Raw genomic sequence first — 23,829 nt, forward strand, 5'->3', positions numbered from 1 at the left:
AGTGAGTGAGTGAGCGAGCGAGTGAGCGAGTTTGAGGCAGCGAGTGAGTTTGAGGCAGTGAGCGAGGGAGCATGAGTGAGTGGGTGAGTTTGAGGCAGTGAGTGAGTGGGTCTCACTCTCAGGCATTAGTGAGTATTTACTGAGTGAGAGAGAATAAAAGAGTGAGCAGCCTGGCCAAGTTCATTATGCTCACACAATCCCCAGGCCCAGGACCAAGCAGCTGCCTGCAGATATCGGTGCGTGAGGAGTATAGAGAAGGGATGGAAGGAGTGGTGTTGTGTGAGAGAGATTTGGCTTAGTGATGGTGATTTAGCGTGTGTGAGCAACCACAAGAGCAAGATAAAGCAGCTACGTGTACCTGCCATGATGTGTGAGTTACTGAAGTGGGAAGGGGCAGGTTAGAGAAACGGTGAAAGTGAATGAAGGGTGAAAGAACAAGACATCCACAACTTCAAGTGAATGAGGCAGTCAGTATATAAGTGATTGGTGGCCAAAGAAATGCTGAGGGCTAGAGTGAACGAAATACTGAGTGAAAGTTTTGGAGTAATGGCCCTACCATGGCGCAAATGGTAGGGCACTCGTTTACTATGCGGCCGTTCAGAGTTCGATTACCGGCCTGGGTCCTTTGCCAACCCTCCCCCCTCTCTCTCTCCCAACTCACTTCCTGTCACCATCTGCACTGTACTATCATGAATAAAGTCAAAAAGACCAAAAAAATACCTTTAAAAAAAAAGAAAGTTTTGGAGTAAGGATCAATCCATAGGCTCCATGAGCCGCCATCTTTGTGTACAAATGAAACATGGAGTTCAATGGGATTAGCTTAACTCTTACTTCCACTCTGGCTCTGGATAGTGCGTGAGATTGTTTGAGGTGTTGGTGAGGGTGAATTGAATTCTTTCATTCCTTCATTTATTCTTTCTTTCATTGGCTAAGACAGTAAGGGAATGAAAGAATGTGAGAGTGAGTGTGAGTTGATGAGAGAAAGAGAGACAGAGAGAGCGAGAAAGCGGGAGAGAGAGAGAGAGAGCGAGAGAGAGAGACATAGAGAGAGAGAGTGAGAGAAAGGAAGAGTGTGTGTGTTGGTGCGCTTCTTTTGCTTAGCTCTCCGCCTTCAATCTTCATACTCCTACACAACTCCACTGGGCCCCTCTGCAGTTCTCTCTTTCTCCCTCTCCCTCTCTCTCTGTCTCTCTTTCTCTCTCGCTCTCTTTCTCTCTCTCTCCCTCCCTTTCTCTCTCTCTCTCTCTCTCTCTCTCTCCCTCCCTTTCTCTCTCTCTCTCTCTCTCTCTCTCTCTCTCTCTCTCTCTCTCTCTCTCTCCCTCTCTCTCTCTCTTTCTCTCTTTCTCTCTCCCTCCCTCCCTCCCTCTCTGTCTCTGTCTCTGTCTCTCTTTCTCTCTCGTTCTCCCACTCTCTCACTCTCTCTCCTAAATGCTGATTCTGTGCTCTTCTGATGGATAAGCAATACAACTGAATTGACCTCTATGCATTTCTCTTTAAGGACTGGTCTATACCAGACTATTGAGGTTGAGGAGGTGGGAAAGAGCTGATTAAAGTTCTTACTGGAGGGTGTGTGTATGGCAGCCGACAGGGGGGGACAAAGGAGACAGTTGTCCCGGGCCCATTAATAGAAGGGGCCCAGAATTTGGTTCTCATTGCACTGTATGTATCGGGTGGGGGGCCTTTTCAGATGATTCAGCCAAAGCTGTCAGCGTCCCTGGGTGTGTGTGTGTGTGTGTGTGTGTGTGTGTGTGTGTGTGTGTGTGTGTGTGTGTGTGTGTGTGTGTGTGTGTGTGTGTGTGTGTGTGTGTGTGTGTGTGGGTATGTGTGTGCAGTGCACTGCACGCGTAGGCATTTCGCTGTTAGAAATATGTATGTAAAGGGGAATTGGGTTTGACCTCAGAAAGCAGAATGAAAATGAGGAACAACGGCACAAGCGTACTGAAGTCTGTGCTGAACAGAAGAATAAGAGATGAACAATGACCAGCTAGCTATCCAGCCTCAGCATGCATGTATTGTCTTGTCTTGTTTTGTCCTGTTTTGTCAAGTATTGTCCAATGTCTGTGAGAATGACCGAAGCCACACTAAAGACAATTTTCTGTTTCATGTGTAACAGACCATGACGTTTTCGTATCTTATCTTATCTTATATCTTATCTTATCAGGACATCAATTTCTCAAGGAATCTTGCTTTGTTGTGCTGGGGTAAAGCTATATCTGTATGTGTATTTAGTTTTTCTGTTTCAGGGCCTTCATTGATTGGAGAGTATCCTCGTTTACATGAGACATTCAATTCAGAATTAACTCGATTTAATTCTGAACAAAATTTAATTCTGCTTTGAAAACATCATGTAAACACTTCGGAATTAAACACAATTTGGAATTCAATGGAAGCGCAATGTAATGTAATGTAAGTAGTAGAGTAGTATTAAAGAAAGAAGAAAGCCCGATTGGGAAACTCCAACTCCCTTTGTCATTGTGACACAGCACTCCACAGCACACAAGTTTTCACTGGACACTGCACACAACAAAATTGCATTTTATGCCTCATCTGTGCAAGGGGGCAGACCCCAATAGTGCCCAAAGGGAGCAGTGCGGTGGGGCGGTACCATGCTCAGGGTACCTCAGTCATGTAGGAGGATGGGGGAGAGCACTGGTTAATTACTCCCCCCACCAACCTGGCGGGTCGGGAGTTGAACCGTCAACCTTTGGGCTACAAGTCAGACGCCCTAACCGCTTACCCATGACTGCTATGTAATGTTATGTAAGTAGTGGAGTAGTAGTAGAGTAGTGGTAGAGCAGTGTTTTTACACACCAGTGCTGCGGAAAGATAACGCGTGCGTGCGTGCGTGCGTGTGTGCGTGCATGTGCCTGTTTACGTTTCCGCAGGGGAGCTGTGTAACCACATCACGCTGGACGTAGTGGAGTAGTGGTATTTCAGTAAGGATAACTTGTGTGTGTGTGTGTGTGTGCGTGTGTGTGTTTCCGCGTTTCCGCAGGGGAGCTGTGTAACCTCATCACGCTGGACGTCGCCCATAACCAGTTGGAGCACCTCCCCCAGGAGATTGGGAACTGCACACAGATCACTAACCTTGACCTACAGCACAACGAGCTACTGGACCTCCCCGAGACAATAGGTGAGCAGTAGTGACCTCTGACTTAGTTGATTTAATCCTCTTTGTCGCTTCTGGAGCATAAGGCTTCTGTTAGACGTCGCCATCTGCTGCGGTCTCTAGCGATGATCTGCGCCTCGTGCCATGAGGTATTGGCATGCTCTAGGTCCTTTTTGTCTCCTCTCCTCCACAACAGTTTGGGTCTGCCCCTCCTTCTCTTGCCCGTGCGGTTCCAGTCTAACACTGCTCTAGTGATGGATGCTCCAGTGACCTCTGTGACCGAATGACCTCTGACCTCTCTGCATTTGATGCAACAGAACACAACTGCGTCCTACAGTTGTAGGTCTACTCTGTCGCTTATGTTGATTGTTTGTATGCATCAACAACAGTGATGGGCAAAAAGACTTAGGAGCTGTTTCCACGTAGTAGGATATTTTTAAAATCCAGATATTAAAAAAAGCAGGCTATAAAAAATATCCTATTAAGGGGGCTAAAACGCATCTGTTACAATGGAGTATTTATTATGCACATGTTGGTTGGTACACCTAAACAGGAGAAAAACATAGCAGGCTTTAAAAAATGCCAGGCTATGTGGAAACAGCACCTTAGTTATACCTGTCCAATTCAGCCAGGTGATTGGCTGGTTGAGTGATCATCTGTTTGAACTAACTGTACAGGTAAAAACAATGTAATTTGGAATATGTGGCCCTAGATTGTAACTTTGAGCATGAAAATGTTGTACTCGCCAAGTTGAACTCTGACACTGTCACCTTTTTTTTTAAATGATTGCTTTCTTGTTTCCTGATTCAACTGAATTGAAAGTGCTTTTTTCGTTCTCTTTGTGTCGTTCCAGGCAATCTGTCGAGCATAAATCGCTTAGGCTTGCGGTACAATAGGCTGTCAGCAATTCCCAGGTCGTTGGCCATGTGCAGAGAGCTGGAGGAACTCAATCTAGAAAACAACAACATCTCAGTGTTACCAGAGGTGAGTGAGTCAGTGAGTGTGCTCGTCAGATATTGGCAGTGAGCTTTGGGTGCCACTACATAAATCCATTTAGATGGTATCAGATGCTTCTAAAAGATAAGGGAAGAAGGATGCGTATTCACATTAAGGTTCAGACTTGAGAAAGATTACTGCATCAAGTAGCCACACACTCCACTTTGCTTCTTTCTGCATTACTGTGCAAAAGCGATCTGAGCTACCGGAGCGACGGAAGTCATTATTTCTCTATGGATGATCGGCTAATAAAGCGACCTAAGCAAAGTTGCCGATAGAGCGAAACGACCTGGGCGACCAGGGCGAATTTCAGTGATTGAAAGTCAGCTAATATTATGGTAGGCCTAAAGAGCTATGACGCTGTTCGGCAAAAAACAATTGGAATGTTCATATCCACGACTGTCCCAGGCTGACAAGCCAGAGCCGTTATGTGGTTAGTGAAGTCAATTTCCCATCCAGAGCAACTAAAGCGAATTTAGACTTAACTTCTTAAATGATATCGGCTACTCTGTAGCTAAGGTCGTTTTTGGTGTACACACACAGTAAATGTACTGTAAGTAAGAGGGAAGCATCAGGCGAGTGCTACTAACTGCCCAATCATACAACTCAATTTACGTAGATGATATCAGATTCTTCTAAAACATAACATTGAAATGAAGGTGCTTGCTCTGGAAGATTTCAGTTTTGGAGAATCTAGCCACATGCCCCACCCCACTCTGAAAGGAAGTCAGAGAGTGGCAGCCACATAAGGAGAGTGCTGCTCAGATGCTGCTAACCAGAGCCGCGGAATTCAGAGTTCTGACGAACAGGGGTACAGGAAGTCGATTGGTGACATATGATTCATGTGGCACTTTTGTTCGCTAGAGACTAAGACAGCATGTACATGACAAGCAAAGATGAAGTAGAAATGGATTACATTTACCTTTACCGCACTTTCTGTGTTCTACGCCCACTTCCTGGAACTATTAGTGGAACTATGTCAATGGCGATCTATGTATCAAAGGCTCCATTAGCTGACACTTTTGTGTAAAAAAAATGGAACACTGAGGTCAATGGGATCAGTCTAACTCTTACATCCATGGCTCTGCTGCTAGATGTCCAGTCACACAGTAGGCGTGCCGCACAAACCCATTTAGACAGCATCGGATGCTTTTGGAAGATAAAGGAGGCACTTTGAAATTAATTAAGCAGCTGCATGCTATGGAAGATTATGGTTTCGTAGGAAGTAGCTACACTCTCCACATTGCTCCTTTCTAATTCTCTGATATATGCTTTGGTGGACTTTTTGCCAAACTCACATCATGGATATCAGCTCACCATGATGCATCTGAGATAGCGTTTCTTACTGTGGGCGGTACAGGGCGTTGAAAAGCTCAGTTGTCATCGAGAGCCTTACAGTAGGGACACATAGACGTGAATTTGGCCAAGCGAAGCAAACTTTGCCATTCATTCCTATGAGAGAGGCGAAGGCAAGCGAACAGGAGCGAAGCAAAGTCATTTTAATATAAGATTCATTTTATGCAAATGAGGAGCGAATTTGCCTGCGGCGGCCCAATCAAATCAACAACATAACTATTCCATTCCATTTGATTCGCCGCAACGACCTGATGACTGTTAAGCTGTCAATGAATTTCGCCTCTCTTCGCCTCGCTCACTTCGCCTGCTATGTGTCCCTACCGTTAGTCCATGTGATTTTTTAAGGGGTGGGGGCGTTGGCAGGCTTATGATGAGGTCAAGGGGGCGTTGGGAGGCTAATGATGAGGTCCAGGGGGGCGTTTGTTCACTGATCTAAGACGGGGCCTTTGAACCACTGGTCTAAGAGGATGCCACTCCAACCACCATTTAGACATCAGGTCAAAGTAGTCCAGGGCCTGTCATGGATCCTTATACATGTGGCATGAGAATTTGGTAGTCTAAAATTAGTACATGACTTTGACTTCAACTGTGCAGCTGTAAAATGTACAGACAAGCTGTGCGTTACTATCTATGCCACTTCTTGCCAGCTGGGAACGCACTTTAGTAGGGTCTGTGAGCTGAAAAAATAGTTTTGACTGAAAGGCACATTATATATAAAAAGGCAAATTAGAACAAAGCTAGAACAGAAATTAAATCTTAAAAAAATGTTACACAGCATGCCTCCCATACATGAAGCGATGTGTGAAGTGAAACATGCTTGTTTTCGCCAAACCTTCAAGACGCTGCATTGTTTTGCTGTTATCTCTGACACACAGTTTGTTTTCCTGATCTCTGAATACGTCGTACGTCCAAGCTGTTTTTCACAATGATCCTGGCACGGCTAGTCTTTGTGGTTTTTACCAGTAACCATCTTGCAAAAACATCTCGCCCTGTCAAAACCTAGCCTGCCTTCTCCGGATAAAGACAGTTGGCCTTGCATGCCCCATTTTTTGTCTGACGACTTGTCAGCAGACAGAGAAAAGATAATCGTGGTGGTGGACCCCACACACCAAAAAAGCCTGGCAGTTTTCATGACCCCCTCCAAATTGTGGGCCAGTGAAAATGCAAAAAAAACATATACAGGATTAGCTCCTGGGGACTGTTGGCCCACCAGGACATGCCCTGTATGCCAGATGACCACTCCAAGCCTCTCCCTGCATAGACCACACTGCCACACAACTTGTTTTGCTTTTTGAGTTTTTAATGAGGGAGAGGTTTTTTTCATAGCAATATCAACCACAACCCTGGTGGCAGCAAGTGGTTTGATAGTGCCCTGGTTAGTTGTATTGCTTTAATGCTCCATGCAATATTGTGTGGTATAGCCTTCAGTCTAGCTCCATAGCCAATCTTAAGAGTTACGAGATGTTCCAGAGTGCTGCTTTCTTTCTTTTCTTTCTTTTCTTTCTTTCTTTCTTTCTTTCTTTCTTTCTTTCTTTCTTTCTTTCTTTCTTTCTTTCTTATTAGGGAAGTGCAGTAGATGGGGTATGAAATCAGGTGCGGGGGGAGCTGGGTACATTTAAAGGGACACTGTTTGAGATTTTTTGTTGTTTATTTCCAGAATTCATGCTACCCATTCACTAATATTACCTTTTTCATGAATACTTACCACCACCATCAAATTTTAAGTATTCATTATGACTGAAAAAGCAATTTTCATACATGAAAAGGGGGATCTTCTCCATGGTCCGCCATTTTGAATTTCCAGAAATAGCCATTTTTAGCTGCAAAAATGACTGTACTTGGGCCATACTCGAAAATAATAGTTTATTATTTCGTAAACTTTCATGAATCAAATTTGGCAATAGGCAGCCCAGTTTCAATGAGCAGCATAGTTGCAGTACCTTGTTTGACCACTTCCTGCACACTGTCCCTTTAACATTTACTAGTACCGTGGTAAACCTTTTTTTTCTGCTTGGACCCCCTTATGGACCTATGAATACCTCAACCCCTCTCCCTTGTCATATTCATAATGTCAAACGTTGTTTGTTCATTGATATTGCTAAATTTTAATTTGAAATTCACCATAGGAAAAGAATGTACATTAAGTGTACAAGTCAGTATTTTTTTGTGGTGCCATAGACATGTATCCATGTGTATAGGTTTCATTGCCTTTCTCTCTGTGACCCCCTGCAAGTCCCTCCGCGACCCCCAGTTTGGGAACCGCGTTGCTCAGTAGATAGTCATAATCTTGGTGATGTTATTGGATGTTATTGTGTGGCCTTGGAGTGCAATCCACTGTGCGTCTGTGGTGATGTCATATCCTGTTATGGCCTCCCTTTATGCCCCTTTGCTCTAGTTCCCATCGGGCTCTTCCAGGAGCTGTAACCCCACTCTACGCAAGTTCCCAAAAGTGATCCAACCCATCTGTAGTTTGAAGGAGATATTATTATGAAAGACAATTTAGCCAGTTCTCTCAATTCTTCTGGCCCAGAAGGTTGAAGGTTCGAGCCCCACTCTGCCTGACCCCATCGATGTGTCCTTGAGTAAGATACTTAACCCCAAGTTGCTCCTGGTGGTAGGGTGGTACCCTGCTTGGCAGCCACTGCCACTGTTGTGTGAATGTGAAAGTGAATGGGTGAATGTGAGACATACAATGTGAAGCGCTTTTGAGTGCTCAAAGGAGTGGAAAGGCACTATAAATGCAGTCCATTTACCATTGACCATTGTCTTCCTCTCCTCTCCTCTCCTCTCCTCCTGCTCTGTAGGGTCTGCTGTCCAGCCTGGTGAACCTGACCAGCCTGACGCTGGCCCGCAACTGTTTCCAGTCCTACCCGGTGGGTGGGCCCTCGCAGTTCTCCACCATCTACTCGCTCAACATGGAGCACAACCGCATCAACAAGATCCCCTTCGGCATCTTCTCCCGCGCCAAAGTGCTGAGCAAACTCAACATGAAGGTAGGGGTCTGTGCGTGTGTGTGCGCGTGTGCGTGTGTGCGCGTGTGTGGTGGTGTGATTGTGTGGGAAGGTTTGGGTGTGTCTATTTTCAGTGGTGTGGTTGGTATGTGTGTGTAGAGTAGGCTGTGCGAATGGTGTGTGTGGTTTTAGGGGTGTGTGTGATTGTGTGCGCGTGTGTATGAGGTGGAGTGTATACAGTGTGGAGTGGTATGACAAGTTGTGGTACTGTAAAATGTCAACAAGGTTGCTTTAGACTCACAGAAACCCATTTAAGAAACCACACACAACCATTAAAAAAATAAATATATCATAAGTTTAGTAGCAAATAAATGATGGACTAATTGACTATAGCCCTAAATACACCCATCATGTGGCAGTGCACCATTAGTTGGTCAGGGGTACATTTCTCAAAATTTCTCTTAACTACATTAGCTTCTTTGTTGTTTGCAATGCAATTTCCCATTGATAACTTCCCAAGTCGCTAGCTGGCTAGCAATTATGCTTTTGAGAAATGCACCCCAGAGCAGTATGTGGATAATAGCTTAATAGTGAAGGACCATAAAGGGCACATTTTCAGGTTAAACCGACATATGCACTCAAACTATGTTTAGGTACCTAGATAATAGCAAATCCCTAACATTTGGTTATTGTTTGCTGTGGTCTCCATATAGGCTTCTGAGCTATTGAGCAATTTATTTGAATAAACAATCTAATGGCAAGAGCTATGAAACTAACATCATAAAGGAGGATCATAGACTAAAAGAACACATAATAAACAAATAAATACAGAGAATGTTCAAACACAAGTAAATGGTTAGTGAAATAAATTGTATTCGGTAAGGTAATCAATGCACATTGACAATTGAGTGCGTTTTTATGCAATTCAGTATCTGAAATATGATCAGGATATTAAAGTATCGTGTATTTACATTTGAACATATAAACACCCTTTTCCGACTTCAGATTTTGAGACTTCAGAAGTTCTCAGGCGGGCATCAAATGGGCATCACTGACTGCTGTACTGTGTGTGCGCGTGCTTGCGTGCGCGCATGTGTGTGTGTTTCCCAGGACAACCAGTTGACGTCGCTCCCTCTTGACTTCGGCACCTGGACGAGTATGGTGGAGCTGAACCTGGCCACCAATCAGCTCACCAAGATCCCAGAGGACATCGGCGGCCTCGTCTCGCTGGAGGTAAGATGACTGTTTGTTTTTACCATGTCATAGGCCAGTGATTCTCAAAGTGTGGTCCGGGGACCACTGGTGGTCTGCGACAGAGCTCAGGTGGTCTGCAAGGGGATTTCTACTTTTCCAAGACGAGCTAGCAGTAGGCTATATTTGTAACATATTTACAAAGCTTAAAACTGAGTGGTCTGCATCGAAATTAGCATCGTCAAATTAGCACCCCTCAACTGTCAATTCAGTTGACAGGTGGTCCCTGAACATTTTTGGGGGGGACAAAGTGGTCCTCATTCTGAAAAAGTTTGAGAAACACTGTCATAGGCAATACAACCTGCCTGGTGTGTACCTTACCTTAGGGCTGCACGATTATGGGAAAAATCATAATCACGATTATTTTGGTCAAAATCGTAATCACGATTATTAATCACGATTATTGATTTTTTGCAGATATGGTATAACCAAGAATGAATTATATACGGGATGAGCAAAATAAAATGAATTGTAATAATTACGTGTATGTGAAGGCAATAGCATAAAACTTATGTGGACAGATTTCTGGCCAGAAACACCAGCCTGTCCGTATGTTCTGCCTTCAAAGACGCTCTCAAAGGTAGGTCACTATTGCCACGATTAAATCACCATTGAAATCACGACTTCGATTTCACGATTTTCGATTATTTTCGATTAATTGTGCTGTCCTACCTTACCTGCTGTCAAAAATTTACCCATTGGGAACATTAAAGTTTCTGACTAACTACCGGTAACTGATGAATAGATAGATAGATGAGGGTTGCAGGTTCGAGCCCGCTCTGCCTGACCCCATCGATGTGTCCTTGAGCAAGATACTTAACCCCAAGTTGCTCCAGGTGGCAGGGTGGTACCCTGCTTGGCAGCCACTGCCACTGGTGTGTGAATGTGAGTGTGAATGGATGAATGTGAGGCATACAATGTGAAGGGCTTTGAGTGCTCAAAGGAGTGGAAAGGCGATATATAGATGCAGTCCATTTAGTTCAATAATCTTACGGAGAGGAGATGGTCAGACCCCAGATGGAATAATCAGTCACTGTTCAAACCACAAATTCACAACATCATCTGACTCTAATAAACAGGACTACTTAGGTTGGCAGATGACCTATATTGAAGTATTTAAGTGGATGAATGTAGATGACTTAAGTGAAGTCCCCTGGTGTGTGTGTGTGTGTGCGCGTGTGTGTGTGTGTGTGTGTGTGTGTGTGTGTGTGTGTGTGTGTGTGTGTGTGTGTGTGTGTGTGTGTGTGTGTGTGTGTGTGTGTGTGTGTGCGCGTGTGTGTGTGCGTGTGCGTGCGTGTGCGCGCACAGAGATGGGAAGTATCAGTATATATGCTGCTTTGTGGTAGATTCCACACATGAAATAATAATTTGCTATTGAGTGTCTGGTGTGTGTTGGCACTCATTAGTAAGTTTCCCATCCTCTCGATTTTGTGTCCGTGTGGAATATGACTCTGGTGTTGGACTGTTTGCAGATTTGAATGAGTGCTGAAAATGCCTTCCTTTTCTCTTTTTATGCTTGACTGTGACTTCAAACAAGGGATTGCTCTCTCTCTATCTCTCCCTCCCTCTATCCCTCTTTCTCTCTCTCTCTCTCTCTCTCTCTCTCTCTCTCTCTCTCTCTCTCTCTCTCTGTGACACATGTTATAGTGCACAGTGATACTGAAATCAGACCGACATAATGGACTTCATTTTTTTTTTTTTGGAAATATGCTTTATTGGCTTGCTGGCTTAGTGCGGTATTGATGCATTTGATGAAAGCCCTTTGCCTGCTATTAGGCTAAGTAGTTCACCCGATCCGCAGATTGTCCATCCATTATTGCGGATTTGTTCTAGAATGATGGCTTTTAAAATTCAACTGTCATATCTGACTTAAATTCATTTACGTATTTACTTATTTATTTATTTATTTTCCACAGGTCCTTACGTTGTCCAACAATCTCCTAAAGAAGTTGCCCATCGGCATCCGAAACTTGCACAAGCTCCGTGAGCTAGATTTGGAGGAAAACAAGTTGGAGTCTTTGCCCAATGAGATCGCCTACCTGAAAGATTTACAGGTACGCTACAACTTTGACATGAAATGACTGTTCTACATGCTGCAGTTATACAGTACGCTTCTGGATGCGACAGATATTTAAGCCATGCCTTAGCAGGCGAACACACCGGCGGCGACAAGATGAAGCGACAGAGAATCGCTGGACTGTGCTGGACAAGAGCGATAAGAGCGCTAGAAGCGTCAGAGTGTGTCCGTTAAAAGAGGAATGAAAGCATTCCGACATTCTCATTGTCTGTGGTGGCTGTCGCTGAACCGCATCGTAGCTCATTTGCATAACATTCTCTGAAGTCCAACTACAAACTGTTGCTCAAGTCGCTCAAATTGCCCCTCGTCGCCCAAATTGCTTTCGTCTCTTCAGTCGCCAGTGATTCGATACAAAGTCGCTCCAGTTGCGTTTGGTGTATTCGTGGAATAAGAGCGAGCTTTAAGCTGAACGCAGGCTCAAGAGCTTCAAATTTCATACGATTAAAACGACGTGCCTTCATGCATTACGAGTTCTCAAACTTGATGCTGAAGTTTGATGCCATTGCTGTCAGCTGAGCTGTATCATTTCTCTGATTAGTCACTGAAGCAGAAACTTCTGGGAAGCTACTCTGACAAAACATGGAGTTAAGCCACTACAGGAGGCACTACCCCTCTTTTTTAAGTGTTTTTGTGCTTTTATATCTTTATTTCGGTAGTGACAGTGAAATTTCTGTATAAAAAGGAGACAATCCGCACACTTCAGGTCTTTTTTTTGCACAAAGAAGCTTTACTTGACTCGCAAGCTTTCGGTGTGCAGCCTGTCTGATGAAGGTCTAAGGACCGAAAGCTTGCAAGTCAAGTAAAGCTTCTTTGTGCGAAAAAAAAGATCTGAAGTGTGCGGATTGTCTCCTTTTTACGCAGAAATTTCAACTGAATCCTGCCCCTTCTAAACAGACGAGTGGTGGCCTATCACAACGGTAGTGAAGGTGAAGAGATGACAGGAAATGCGTGGGAGAGAGAGATGGGGGAGAATCAGGGAATGACCTGGGGCTGGAATCGAACCTGGGTCATCCGTGGTGTGACAGTACGGTGCCTTAGCCATTTCAGCCACAGTCACACAGTCACAAAGATTAAACAAAAGGAAACTGCACGAGAAGACATCTCCTAATTACTTAAAAAGTTTCCTTTTTTTGTTAGAACTTACAACCAAGTATAGCAACAACAAAAACATCAGCAAAACAAATGAACATGGGGGGAGGTGTTTTTTGTCAATAGTCTTGTGATGTGATGTTATGTGTACGTCCTGTCTTAAGCGAGGGTTACTCAGGGACGCAAAATGGATTTCAGTGCAAACTGACAAAGTATAATCGTATCGTATCGTAAAAACACACAAAGGACACCCACCACTGGCCCCTTTTGTGATGCATGTTGACGTACCGTATGATGTGTGTCCTCCTTCCCTTCGGCAGAAACTGGTGTTGACTAATAATCAGCTGACGACGCTACCGCGTGGCATCGGCCACCTGACCAACCTGACCCACCTGGGCCTCGGGGAGAACCTCCTGCAACACCTTCCAGAGGAGATCGGTACGCACACACTTTACTTCTTTATTTGTGCCCGCAATTCAAAATTGAGTTTCCATAGACACAAATGTACCACATACAGACACATACACACACACATACACGCGCGCGCGCGCACACACACACACACACACACACACACACACACACACACACACACACACACCTCCTGCAACACCTACCAGAGGAAATCGCTACGCAACACACACACATACGCACGCACACATACACATACACATACACATACACATACACATACACATACACACACACACACCACTGATGGCCAAACTCAGCGGGCACCCTGGTTTTTTTTAATGATATTTGGGGCGGTTGCAGTTGATCAGATCCTTTGAAATAGGTGCCAAGCTTTTATAGCGTATAGGTTATAGACGGACAATTTTTTATTTTAAGTAGATAAGCTTGTTGGCTGAATAACTGGCATGATAAATACATGTGTGTGTTTGTGGTGTTGTCTTCCAGGTACTCTGGAGAACCTGGAGGAGCTGTACCTGAACGACAACCCCAACCTGCACAGCCTGCCCTTCGAGCTGGCCCTCTGCAGCAAGCTGTCCATCATGAGCATCGAGAACTGCCCCCTCAGCCACCTGCCCCCCCAGATCGTGGTCGGGGGGCCCTCCTTCATCATCCAGTTCCTCAAGATGCAGGGCCCCTACCGCGCCATGGTCTAAGGGCCCCCCCCCCCTTCCCAGGGGACCGGCCTTGGGGCCCCCCCTACCTATCGGGTTATGATCTAAGGGTTTGGAGGGGCGCAGACTGGACAAGGACCAGAACCCTGCCTGTGCGGCGCTATGGTCTAGTCTAGAGACTCATCTAGACCTCTAAAGCGTGTTGTGGGTCTAGGGTCTTGAGAACGATGGGTTCCTTAACCCTAGCGTGGTTTAAAGGAGGTCTGAAGACCGAGACCCAAAGCGCCCCCCCCATAGCGGGGTGCCATGGTCTAGGTCTCGAGACCCGAGCCAACCGGTTCCATACTAGGCCATGGTTTAGGTCTAGAGACCCAACTTGGACCGACTGTGCCCCCCCCCCTCGCCTACAGCACCCGCCAACAACCCCATCAACACTGTCTGACACTGTACACACCAAGAGCGAACGAAAAACAACTTCTAAAAGAAAAAAAAAGTATCTTATTCAGACCAACTGAGGACGAAGGAAAAAAAAAAACACACAGAATGTCGTGAGGGGGAATGAAAATGGTCCTACCCAATTCAGTGCCCTAAAACAAGAGAAAGAAAGAAAAAAAGAGGTCTACTTTTTACAGAGGCTGTGGTTGTATAGCACACAGTCTTGCTCTTGAGTGAGGATTGACAGCCATTTTAGTTTTTTCAGTGTCCACCCTCCAGAACCTTCTCCATGCCAACCAACCAACCAACTCGCGCCAACCTCGGTAAATTGACGACAACAACCCTTTGCCAAAATTTAAATGTACAGTGGTATGTTTTAGTTTAGAGGCCGTCGTTTATATGCTATAAAAAATGGATATGAAACATATTGCCAATATATTTAACAGTAATTACAGTGGTATAATGAATGAACAAGAAGTACAACTGTATGCAAAAACAAAAAATACTGTTTTTTTTTCCTTTTCTTTTTGTTTGCTGCTGCTGCCATAACCCATACTGTTTTCACGTTTTTCTTACCATTATATATATTTTTAGTCCCAGTTTTTGTACAATCACCTCTTGACTTTTATTTGTTTGCTTTCGAGTCCAGATGAATTGTTGGACTGTTCAGAACAAATATCATTGTTGGTGTTAAGATTTTTACATTGAAAAAAAATGTGCCTATCCAGTATAGTTAACTGGTTAATTTCTTAAAACATAATTGTCAGTGGTTACAAAGCTATGATTATACACACAAGTATAATTTATTCAGCGTTGTTGTTTTTCCTATATTGTGTTTTTAATTATTGTTTCATACTTCTGTGTTGGTTTGTTTGTTTTGTTATGTCTTTTAATCTTGTTTTTTTTCCAATATTCATTCCCTTCTCACAGGCTGGTTAACAGAGTTAGCGTGAGTCGCGCACCATTGTACAAAACACCGCTCTTGTCCAGCGGGAGAAACTCATTTTTCTATTGTCATTTCTGGGTTGAATAGACTACAAGCTAGTCAGGCTGCGTTCACATAAGTCCGTTTCACAATCAAATTTTCGTTTTTCATTTTTTACCTCAAATTTATTCTGCATCATGGTTTCAGAGCGTGATAACAACGGGCTTAGTTAGTGTCTGGACGATGGACGGGCAGAAATGTGACAACTCTCATTATGTCTCTGTTTACACACGGGCTAATGTGAACGTTACATCCTGGAGATGTGGCCCTATGCCTCTCTGAAAGTGAGTGGCAGCCGCATGAAGGAGTTAGTGTAGTGTGCCGTGTGGGCTGGTCTCCCATAATGAATGCCTAGCCTAGCCTAGCCTAGCCTAGCCTAGCCTAGCAGCTCTGGGGCCTATACTAAGAAGCTGGTTCAGGAGTAAACCAGGTTAAGAAATGAGGACTCCAGGCTCTTCTATTACCTCTTAACTTTGTTTACTCCTGAACTCTGGTAGAGCAGCGAGAAGTGAAGGACAAGAGACCAAGAGACTGGATGAGGTGGCAAACATACATGTGTGTTTCTGCGCTCACGCACGCCGATGATTGTTATTGTTTTGCTTTTGTTTTGTTTTTTTGTTTTTTTGTTTTTTTCTCCAAGTGCACAGTGCTCCTAATGTTTACGCCAATCCCCACCCAAACCCCACACCTGCCATATCTTCAGTGTTTAGCTTACAGCTATGTCACCATTTTTTGTTTCTTTTCCTTTTCTTTTTGAAATACACGTTTTTTGGAGTGTTAACTCTAAACATATCCGCCACAGATAAAGGAGGATTGCCGTTAAAATACAGAAAAGCAATTAAAGTGAGGTAGGCTATGCCAAAACAAAATTAAATGACAAAGTGATTCCAATTGCCTGATCTTTTTGCCCCTGGTCACTAAGTGGGGTCATATAATTCATTCAGGTTGTCAATTTTTTTGTCGTTCATATTTGTGTTGATTCCTTTTTTTTGTTCAGTTTTTTTATTAGTCAGGTTATTTTTTCGTAGCCAGGCCGTGCCCTCCTAGTGAGCAACTCCTTCAGTGTTGCTTCTAGTCAGGCCAAGAGCAATACAACATTGTTTCTGAGCTCCCGAAAAATCGGGAACTCCTCCCACTCTGTCAGGAAGCATACAAGTATTTGCAAACCAAAGGAGGCAGGTCGACCACGCCGTTTGGGAAATGTTAATTGTTATGCTCTTGGTCAGACCAAGTCTCGAAGAGATTTGAAAGTCGATGATAATCAGGCTAATTTTTTCGACCCCAGAGAGTTAAAGCCTCAGTCAATGCATGCTTCGAATGGGCGCTTTTTTGCAGCTTTTTTCCTCCACCTCCTTCGTCAGTTTTATTTTGTTTTTCTTTTTTTTGTTTTGTTTTTGTTCCACACTGTCCCATGATGCTGCTGCTCTAATGCACTTTTTTAACAATCGTTGGCATCCTCCTCCACCTCCTCCTCCTCCTCCTCCTCCTCCTCCTCTTCCTTCTTTTAACCTTCAGTATATGGTTGTGAATCAATTTCCCTAAACTCACCCCTCTTTCCTCTGTCCTCCCCCTGGCTCATCTGTCCTCGTTGGGTGGGTTTTTGGATGGAGCAGTGTCGCTTCAGCTATGCAGCGTGCATGCGCATTTAACCAAAATGGCAAAGTGCACATGCTCGCTGCATAGAAAGAGCAGCACTGCTCCATCAAAAACGAGCCCGTTGACTTGAGTGAAGTCCTTTTTTGTATTGGATATTCATGTAACATTTTAAAATACAAACATGATCAATCTAGCCTGGCAGGCCAGACTATGACGGTATCGAAATGTGTAGTCTGTCAGACCCCATTTTCAAAGCTTTGAGATGGGGGAGGATCGGGAAATGACCTCGGGCCGGAATCGAACCCTGGTCCCCCTGGCATACCAGTCAGTGCCCTAACCTTTTGAGCCAAGGCCGTGGCCACATTCCTCCATCTTTAAGTGTTGGGCTTGACAGTAAGGGTGACTTCTCAGATATATCACATTTGTATTTTGAATGATAAATGAATGTCCACTATGAAACTGGCTTCACCCCAAGTTGACACTGAGGATCGAGGCTGAAGTTCGAGTTTTGGTGAATTGATTTGTGCACCATGTCTCACACCACACGTCACGCTTGTCTCAGAAGGGGGTGGGGGGATTTTTTTTTTTTTTTTTTTGTCCTGAAGTGTTTTCTCTCTTTTTTTGTTTATGAGCTGTTATGTAAATTTTTATGTCAAAGAATATATAATTTTCCTCAACAGATTCAATTTTTTAAAATTATGTTCTAGAGCTTAATTTTAATTTGGGGGAGGGTCAGATTGGGGGACTTAATATTCGTTGATTTACAAATGTAAACTTCAGCTTTGCTCTGAAGTGGTCACATATGTTTATATACCATGAGAAAAAAAACATATCTTCTCGTGTACTCTTAAGTTTTTTTTCTAAGTATTGTTATTCAGATTCCCGATATTTTAATTGTTTTTGTAATTATTGTTTCCCTTTTTCTAATGACAAAAATGTATGTCCTCAGTTAGTATTATATCAAAAGACTGTACATTAAAAAGAAATCCCATTTTAGTTTGTCAAAAACAAATGTTTTGTAAAGGTGTTACATCCAGAATTTGTATTCAGTAACGTTCTCTCTCTCTCTCTCTCTCTCTCTCTCTCTCTCTCTCTCTCTCTCTCTCTCTCTCTCTCTCTCTCTCTCTCTCCACACATCTCTCTCTCTCTCTCCCTCTCCCTCTCTCTCTACACATCTCTCTCTTTCTCTCCACACATCTCTCTCTCTCTCTCTCTCTCTCTCTCTCTCTCTCTCTCTCTCTCTCTCTCTCTCTCTCTCTCTCTCTCTCTCTCTCTCTCTCTCTCTCTCTCTCCCCTGTTTTTTCTATTGTACTGGCAGCAGCATATGATGGGTTTTGAGAGTATGTCTGTCAGGTCACTGGCCGGCTCATGTAAAGGCACTTCTCTCGCTCTGATTTTTCTTTCTTTCTTTCATGGAGCCTTGTGTGACCAGGACATTACATCCTGAGCTCACTCCCCCCCCCCCCCCCCCCATCCACACATCCACCCATACCTACCCCCGCCCCTCCACCCTCCAGTCCAGTCCACGCCACCCCCAACTCCAAACCCCAAGCGCCCCCTATTGGTAAGAAGTTGACCGACATGACCGCTGCTTCTTATTGTACCAGCAGAAAACCCATTTGCTGCTTTTCATGGACTCAGAAGAAGAAAAAAACATATGCTGTAAAAAAAACAAACAAAAAAACACACACAAAAAAACAACAAATGAAGATAAAACAAAACAATACGAAAAAAGATGTTGATTATTTTTTTTCCTTCTTTACTGGACCACCAGTTTATGATATGCAGGCTTGACTTTTTGAGTCTGGGGACGATCGATCGATTATTCTGACGTGATGAGTTGGATATGAGACACAGAAGAGGCTGGTCTCCAAAATCATGTGATCAAATCATTTGGACCTTTACGGTTTAAAAGAAAAAGAAAAACAACAAAGGTGCATCATTGAGCCTAAAGTTACAGTACATGACAAGACTCAATAGAGCATTTAAAAAGGACATGAACCACACCGAATACACACAGACACACATACAACAAGTACACACACACACACACATGTACTCATTCGCACACACAACCATGTAAAAAGGGCTTTCTCTCTTCCTGCTATACAGTTACACCAGAGACATTGCATTCCTGGTTTTGTATAAAAGCTTCGGGAAAAAAATGTACATTAGAATTTTTTGTGTGTAATTTACCATTTAGCTGTTCATAACAAATGGATATTCTATAAATAAAAAAAAATAATAAAATACAAAAAATAAATGCCTTTAACAAGAACCGTCAAAAGCAAAAGATGTGCATTGGGGTTCTCCAGCGTTTTTTGGACGCTGTGAACTCACTCGGCCATGTGTGGTTTCTTTTTGTTTTTGTTTTTTTCCTCCTCTTTCCTCCTTCCGTTTCTCTCTCGCGCTCTCCGTGTTTTTGTGTTTCCTTTTTCCTTTCCTTAAATCTACGTGCCATTGAAGAGTGGAGAAGGGGTTATATAACGACCAACAAGACTTGGTCATATTTTGGGGTGGGGGTTGGGGGTTGGTGAGGGGATGTGTCATCTTTGAGGAGGCATTTATCAAAAACCAGGAATGTAATTCAATAAAAAACATGTGCTTTGTTTGTATGTTTTCGAGTGGTGATTATTCCCTCCCCAACAGTTATAAACAACTTGGTGAAGCTATTTTAGTGAAGCTTTGGTGAAGCTATTTTGCCCTATGAATGCACACACGAGAGAAGAGGACATTGTCTTGACTGGGCATCTTAAGTATTTCTTGACTGGGCATCTTAAGTAAGTATAAATACTTAAGATGCCCAGTCAAGATGATGTCCTCTTCTCTCATGTGTCGATCATAGGGCAAGGGTGTGTTCTGTCACCTATGATTTTAGGTTGTAGAGAGACATGTCAAAATCATCACCACAATCTGTTGTATCCATCATTTTTTTGTTCAGGGGAAGTACTGTGTATTTTACAAGTGTGCTGAGTACAAGGCCCATGCTCTTTCGAGTGGTGATTATTCCCTCCCAACAGTTATAAACAACTTGGTGAAGCTATTTGTACTGAAGATGCCCAGTCAAGGTGATGTCCTTTCCTCTTGTGTGTGTGCACACATCAAGATGGTGGTATTCATAGGGCAAGGGTGTGTTCTGTCATCTATGATTTTAGGTCGTAGAAAGACATGTCAAAATCATGGCCATTGGTCCTCTGACTTAATTCACCCAGCCTTTCTCTCCACAATCTGTTGTATCCATCATTTTTTTGTTCAGGGGAAATACTGTATATTTTACAATAGTGCTGAGTACGAGACCTGTGCTCTTTAGATGTTTTTTGTGACACTCTAACTGTCTGTACGCATAGTTGTTGGGTGGTTTTTTTTTAGGGGGGGAGTGCTTTTATTTTGACAGGGCAGTTGGATAGATGAAGGGAAGAAAGAGATGACGGGGGAGATGACGTCCTCCATTGCTCCCGTGCCTGCTTGTGGCCTCGTGATGACGTCACTGATGACAACATAAGTGTATTTCAATATCTGGCAAAAGTGCAATGTTAATGTCAATGTCAATGCCAATGCAATCGAGATGGTGAAGGAAGAATAGTCCCCCAAAAGTTCTTGTGGCTTGGCTGACAGCGGAGAAACTGATTTGTTCTCTCCACAGAGGCAGGGCGTCACGCCAGGCCACAGGCACAGGCCGAGGACTGGGGTCCGCATATGGGAAAGAACATGGAGTTGAGAGTTGCCCCGGGTTGAGAGTTGCCCCCGGTTGAGAATTGCCCCGGGTTGAGAATTGCCCCAGGTTGGACCTGAACCCGGATCCCCAGCACTCCCACATAATTTATTTTTCAATCAGTTCTGGGGTGGACATGGGCAATTCAGAAAGTAAAAGGCCTGCCACATATCTGTTCCGGCCAAATCACTCAGCTCAGCCAGATCCCCTCGGTAGACACGTTGAACTCAACTGCAGGCCTGCTGACAGCTTTGGCTGGGCCCTGGATGAAATCCTATGAAAGGGCACCCCCTGCTCAATACATTCAATGTAATGAGGGCCCAATTCAAGCACTTCAACTTTATCAATCCAGTGTCCTGCCTCTGGCTTTCTTATGTCCAGGGGGGTATACTAAGAACAAGGTTGAGTGATAAACCATCTTAAGTTAACCTACAGGAAAGTGGTAAACCTGCTGATAGATGTATCTGCAGGCATCACTTAGTTAAGAAAATCAGGACTCCAGGCTCTTCTATTAGAGGATTTACCTTGACCGCAAGGTTCACTCAATCTGGTTTACTACTGAACCAGCTTCTTACTACACCCCCAGGCAGGGCCGCTGACAGCTTTGGCTGGGCCCAGGACAAAGTCATCTTGAAAGGGCCCCAAATCTGATACAAACAATGTATTGAGGACCCATTTCTGGGCCCCCTGTCTCACCGGGCACGGGACAAGTGACCCCTTTTTTTGTCCCCACTGTCAGCTTCTCTGCCCCCAGGCCCTCTAGAAATAAGCATTCTTTTTGGGACTGCCTTATATCTCGCCATGCATTACCTGTGCCATGCCTTCTTATCTTGTCATTCACCTATCCAAGGAAGCTGACGGGGGGACAAAGGGGACACTTGTCCCGGGCCCAATGACAGAGGGGGCCCAATATTGGGTTCTCATTACATTGTATGTATTGGGAGGGGGGCCCTTTCCTGGGAGGGGGACTTTGTCCTGGGCCCAGCCAAAGCTGTCTGCGGCCCTGCACCTTTCTGTCACCAGTTGAGTGGTAGACTGTATATTGAACAGAGGTCAGGTCAGATCGGGAGTGGCTGGCAGCTATGTGTAACACCAAGGTTGCATTCCAATATGCGACCTTGCGTCCTCCGCTTTTGCTTGTGGCCTCACGTTTTGCTGACGCCCCGCCTCTGTGGAGAAAACAATAAAGTTTCCTCACTGTCAGCCTAGCTACAACAATTTTTGGTGGACTGTTCTTCATTCACCATCCCGATGAAAATGTCATTAGAATTGTGCTTTTGCAAGATATTGAATTCATTTTCTGTTGTCAGTGATGTCATCATGAGGTCTCAAGCAGGCAAGGGAGGATGGAAGTCCTCATATTGGACTGTACCCCAACACTGGCCCTGTCCCCTCTCTTTGTTATTTGACCCCGCTCCGTCTGTTTGTTGATCCTTGTATATTCTGTTCTCTCTCTCTCTCTCTCTCTCTCTCTCTCTCTCTCTCTCTCTCTCTCTCTCTCTCTCTCTCTCTCTCTCTCAGCTGACCTGCGTCCACCAAACTAGGCCCGGAGTGGAGTGAACGGTTTTGTAGGTAGAAAATCCTTTGTCTTCACACTGACAAAAGGACTCTGTATTGTGGGTGAAATGTTCAGGCACAGCTACCCCTTGGTTTTGATGCTGGGGGGAAAGGATTTTGACACTTCTGCCTCTTTCCACTAATGGTTTTCTGGCAGGCCTACAGCTCGACACAGCGCGACTTGGCCACCACTTTTTGCTTTTCGAATAGGCACCACACACAGGTCAAGACAGTGGTCAAGTCGCGCTGTAGGCCTACCAGAAAACCGGCAGTGGAAAAGAGGCAATACTGTACTTGCTGTTGTATCATAACAATGTGCACTTCCTGTTTGGCTCTGAGGAATTGGAAACTAATGGCGATGCTCCTGAGGGGATATTTTTTTTAGTCTTCTCTTTTTTTGTGCTTCTCTGTATGATGATGTGCAAATTCTTCACACAACAACATTATGTACAGGATGTATCAACAAATCGAATTGCTTTCGAAATTATTTTCAGCTGTGAAACAACAGCCAGCATCCTTGTCATTTTTTTTTAAACAAAAAAAACCCTTCTGTAGTCCCAACTACCAAATTATGCCATTTACAACATTTTAATTATAATAAACATTCACAGATAAACACATTGTCATCTCAGATTATTTTCCAAGTGTTGCACCAGCCTGGACAAACGTCTTATCGCCTCCATGACCTCAAAACAAAGGACGTGCAGGTTTTAATGTTTAAAAAAAAAAAAAAAAAAAAAAATGGCGGCCTACTTCAAATCCAGGCAGTTAATTTGTACTTTTATTTAAATTGCTCAAAAAAGGAAGCAAAATTAAGCCAAGTTTGCAATAATTTGCACATGCAGAGAGTCTGTTGGACACAGTTGTACTAAATAATACTGGTGATCACTCATGAATGTACATAATTTTTCAATTGCCCAAAACTGAGAGAGAGAGAGAGCGAGAGAGACAGAGAGAGAGAGAGAGAGAGAGAGAGAGAGAGAGAGAGAGAGAGAGAGAGAGAGAGAGAGAGAGAGAGAGAGAGAGAACGCTCTGTTGGGGTGTCTTTTTTCTGTTCTTAGTTTCTTTGTTGTGATCCTTCAGCCATTGCATTATGTGACAACCCTAATGTTCACTAGGCTACCATTTGTATGCCTGGCCCCAACAACAACGTTCAGCCACTCAACCTCTTGACATGTTATTCGCCTCCTTGTACTGTGCCTTTAAAGATATATATTTAAAAAAACAGATAAGTGGGCTACTTTTATGCTTATTTTTCTTTCACAGCATTGCAGAGTAATATAGACCTACCTTCTTGGTGTCAAGTACAGAAGTTCTCACACTATCATTTTGGACATTTTGTACCTTTCTGTCATGCGTGCACATTGCATTCTAGGGTTTTTTTTATGTTGACATGTTTTGAAGGCTGACTGGACATGATGTGGTGGGCTTTCTGAATATGTAATAACTGTACTTTTAAATCCAAGTAATTGTAATGTTCTGTTCATGTTACATCAATATAAAGAAATTATTGCCTTGTCTTGATTTATTATCCAGTGTACGGATGGTCATTTATCAACTTTAATATGAAAGACATACTGTTTTGGGTTAACAGGAACTGACCTTTGTGTCAATGTTAATTAGACATAAT

The 23,829-nt window shown here is 43.8% G+C and overlaps 1 protein-coding gene across 1 annotated transcript in view; it reads left to right on the top strand.

The window, feature by feature from the left end:
* Nucleotides 1-18,026, top strand: part of shoc2 (SHOC2 leucine rich repeat scaffold protein) — a 31,870-nt gene extending 13,844 nt beyond the window's left edge. Inside the window, exons 4-10 of the mRNA XM_063202355.1 lie at nucleotides 2,996-3,133; nucleotides 3,963-4,093; nucleotides 8,266-8,454; nucleotides 9,523-9,645; nucleotides 11,580-11,717; nucleotides 13,150-13,267; nucleotides 13,748-18,026. Of these exons, the coding sequence (XP_063058425.1) occupies nucleotides 2,996-3,133; nucleotides 3,963-4,093; nucleotides 8,266-8,454; nucleotides 9,523-9,645; nucleotides 11,580-11,717; nucleotides 13,150-13,267; nucleotides 13,748-13,956 (1,046 nt within the window). The 3' untranslated portion in view covers nucleotides 13,957-18,026. The remainder of the gene's footprint in view (nucleotides 1-2,995; nucleotides 3,134-3,962; nucleotides 4,094-8,265; nucleotides 8,455-9,522; nucleotides 9,646-11,579; nucleotides 11,718-13,149; nucleotides 13,268-13,747) is intronic.
* The last annotated feature ends 5,803 nt before the right edge of the window (nucleotides 18,027-23,829 follow it).

The sequence above is a fragment of the Engraulis encrasicolus genome, chromosome 1 (assembly GCF_034702125.1).
Source record: "Engraulis encrasicolus isolate BLACKSEA-1 chromosome 1, IST_EnEncr_1.0, whole genome shotgun sequence".
Taxonomy (NCBI): domain Eukaryota; kingdom Metazoa; phylum Chordata; class Actinopteri; order Clupeiformes; family Engraulidae; genus Engraulis; species Engraulis encrasicolus.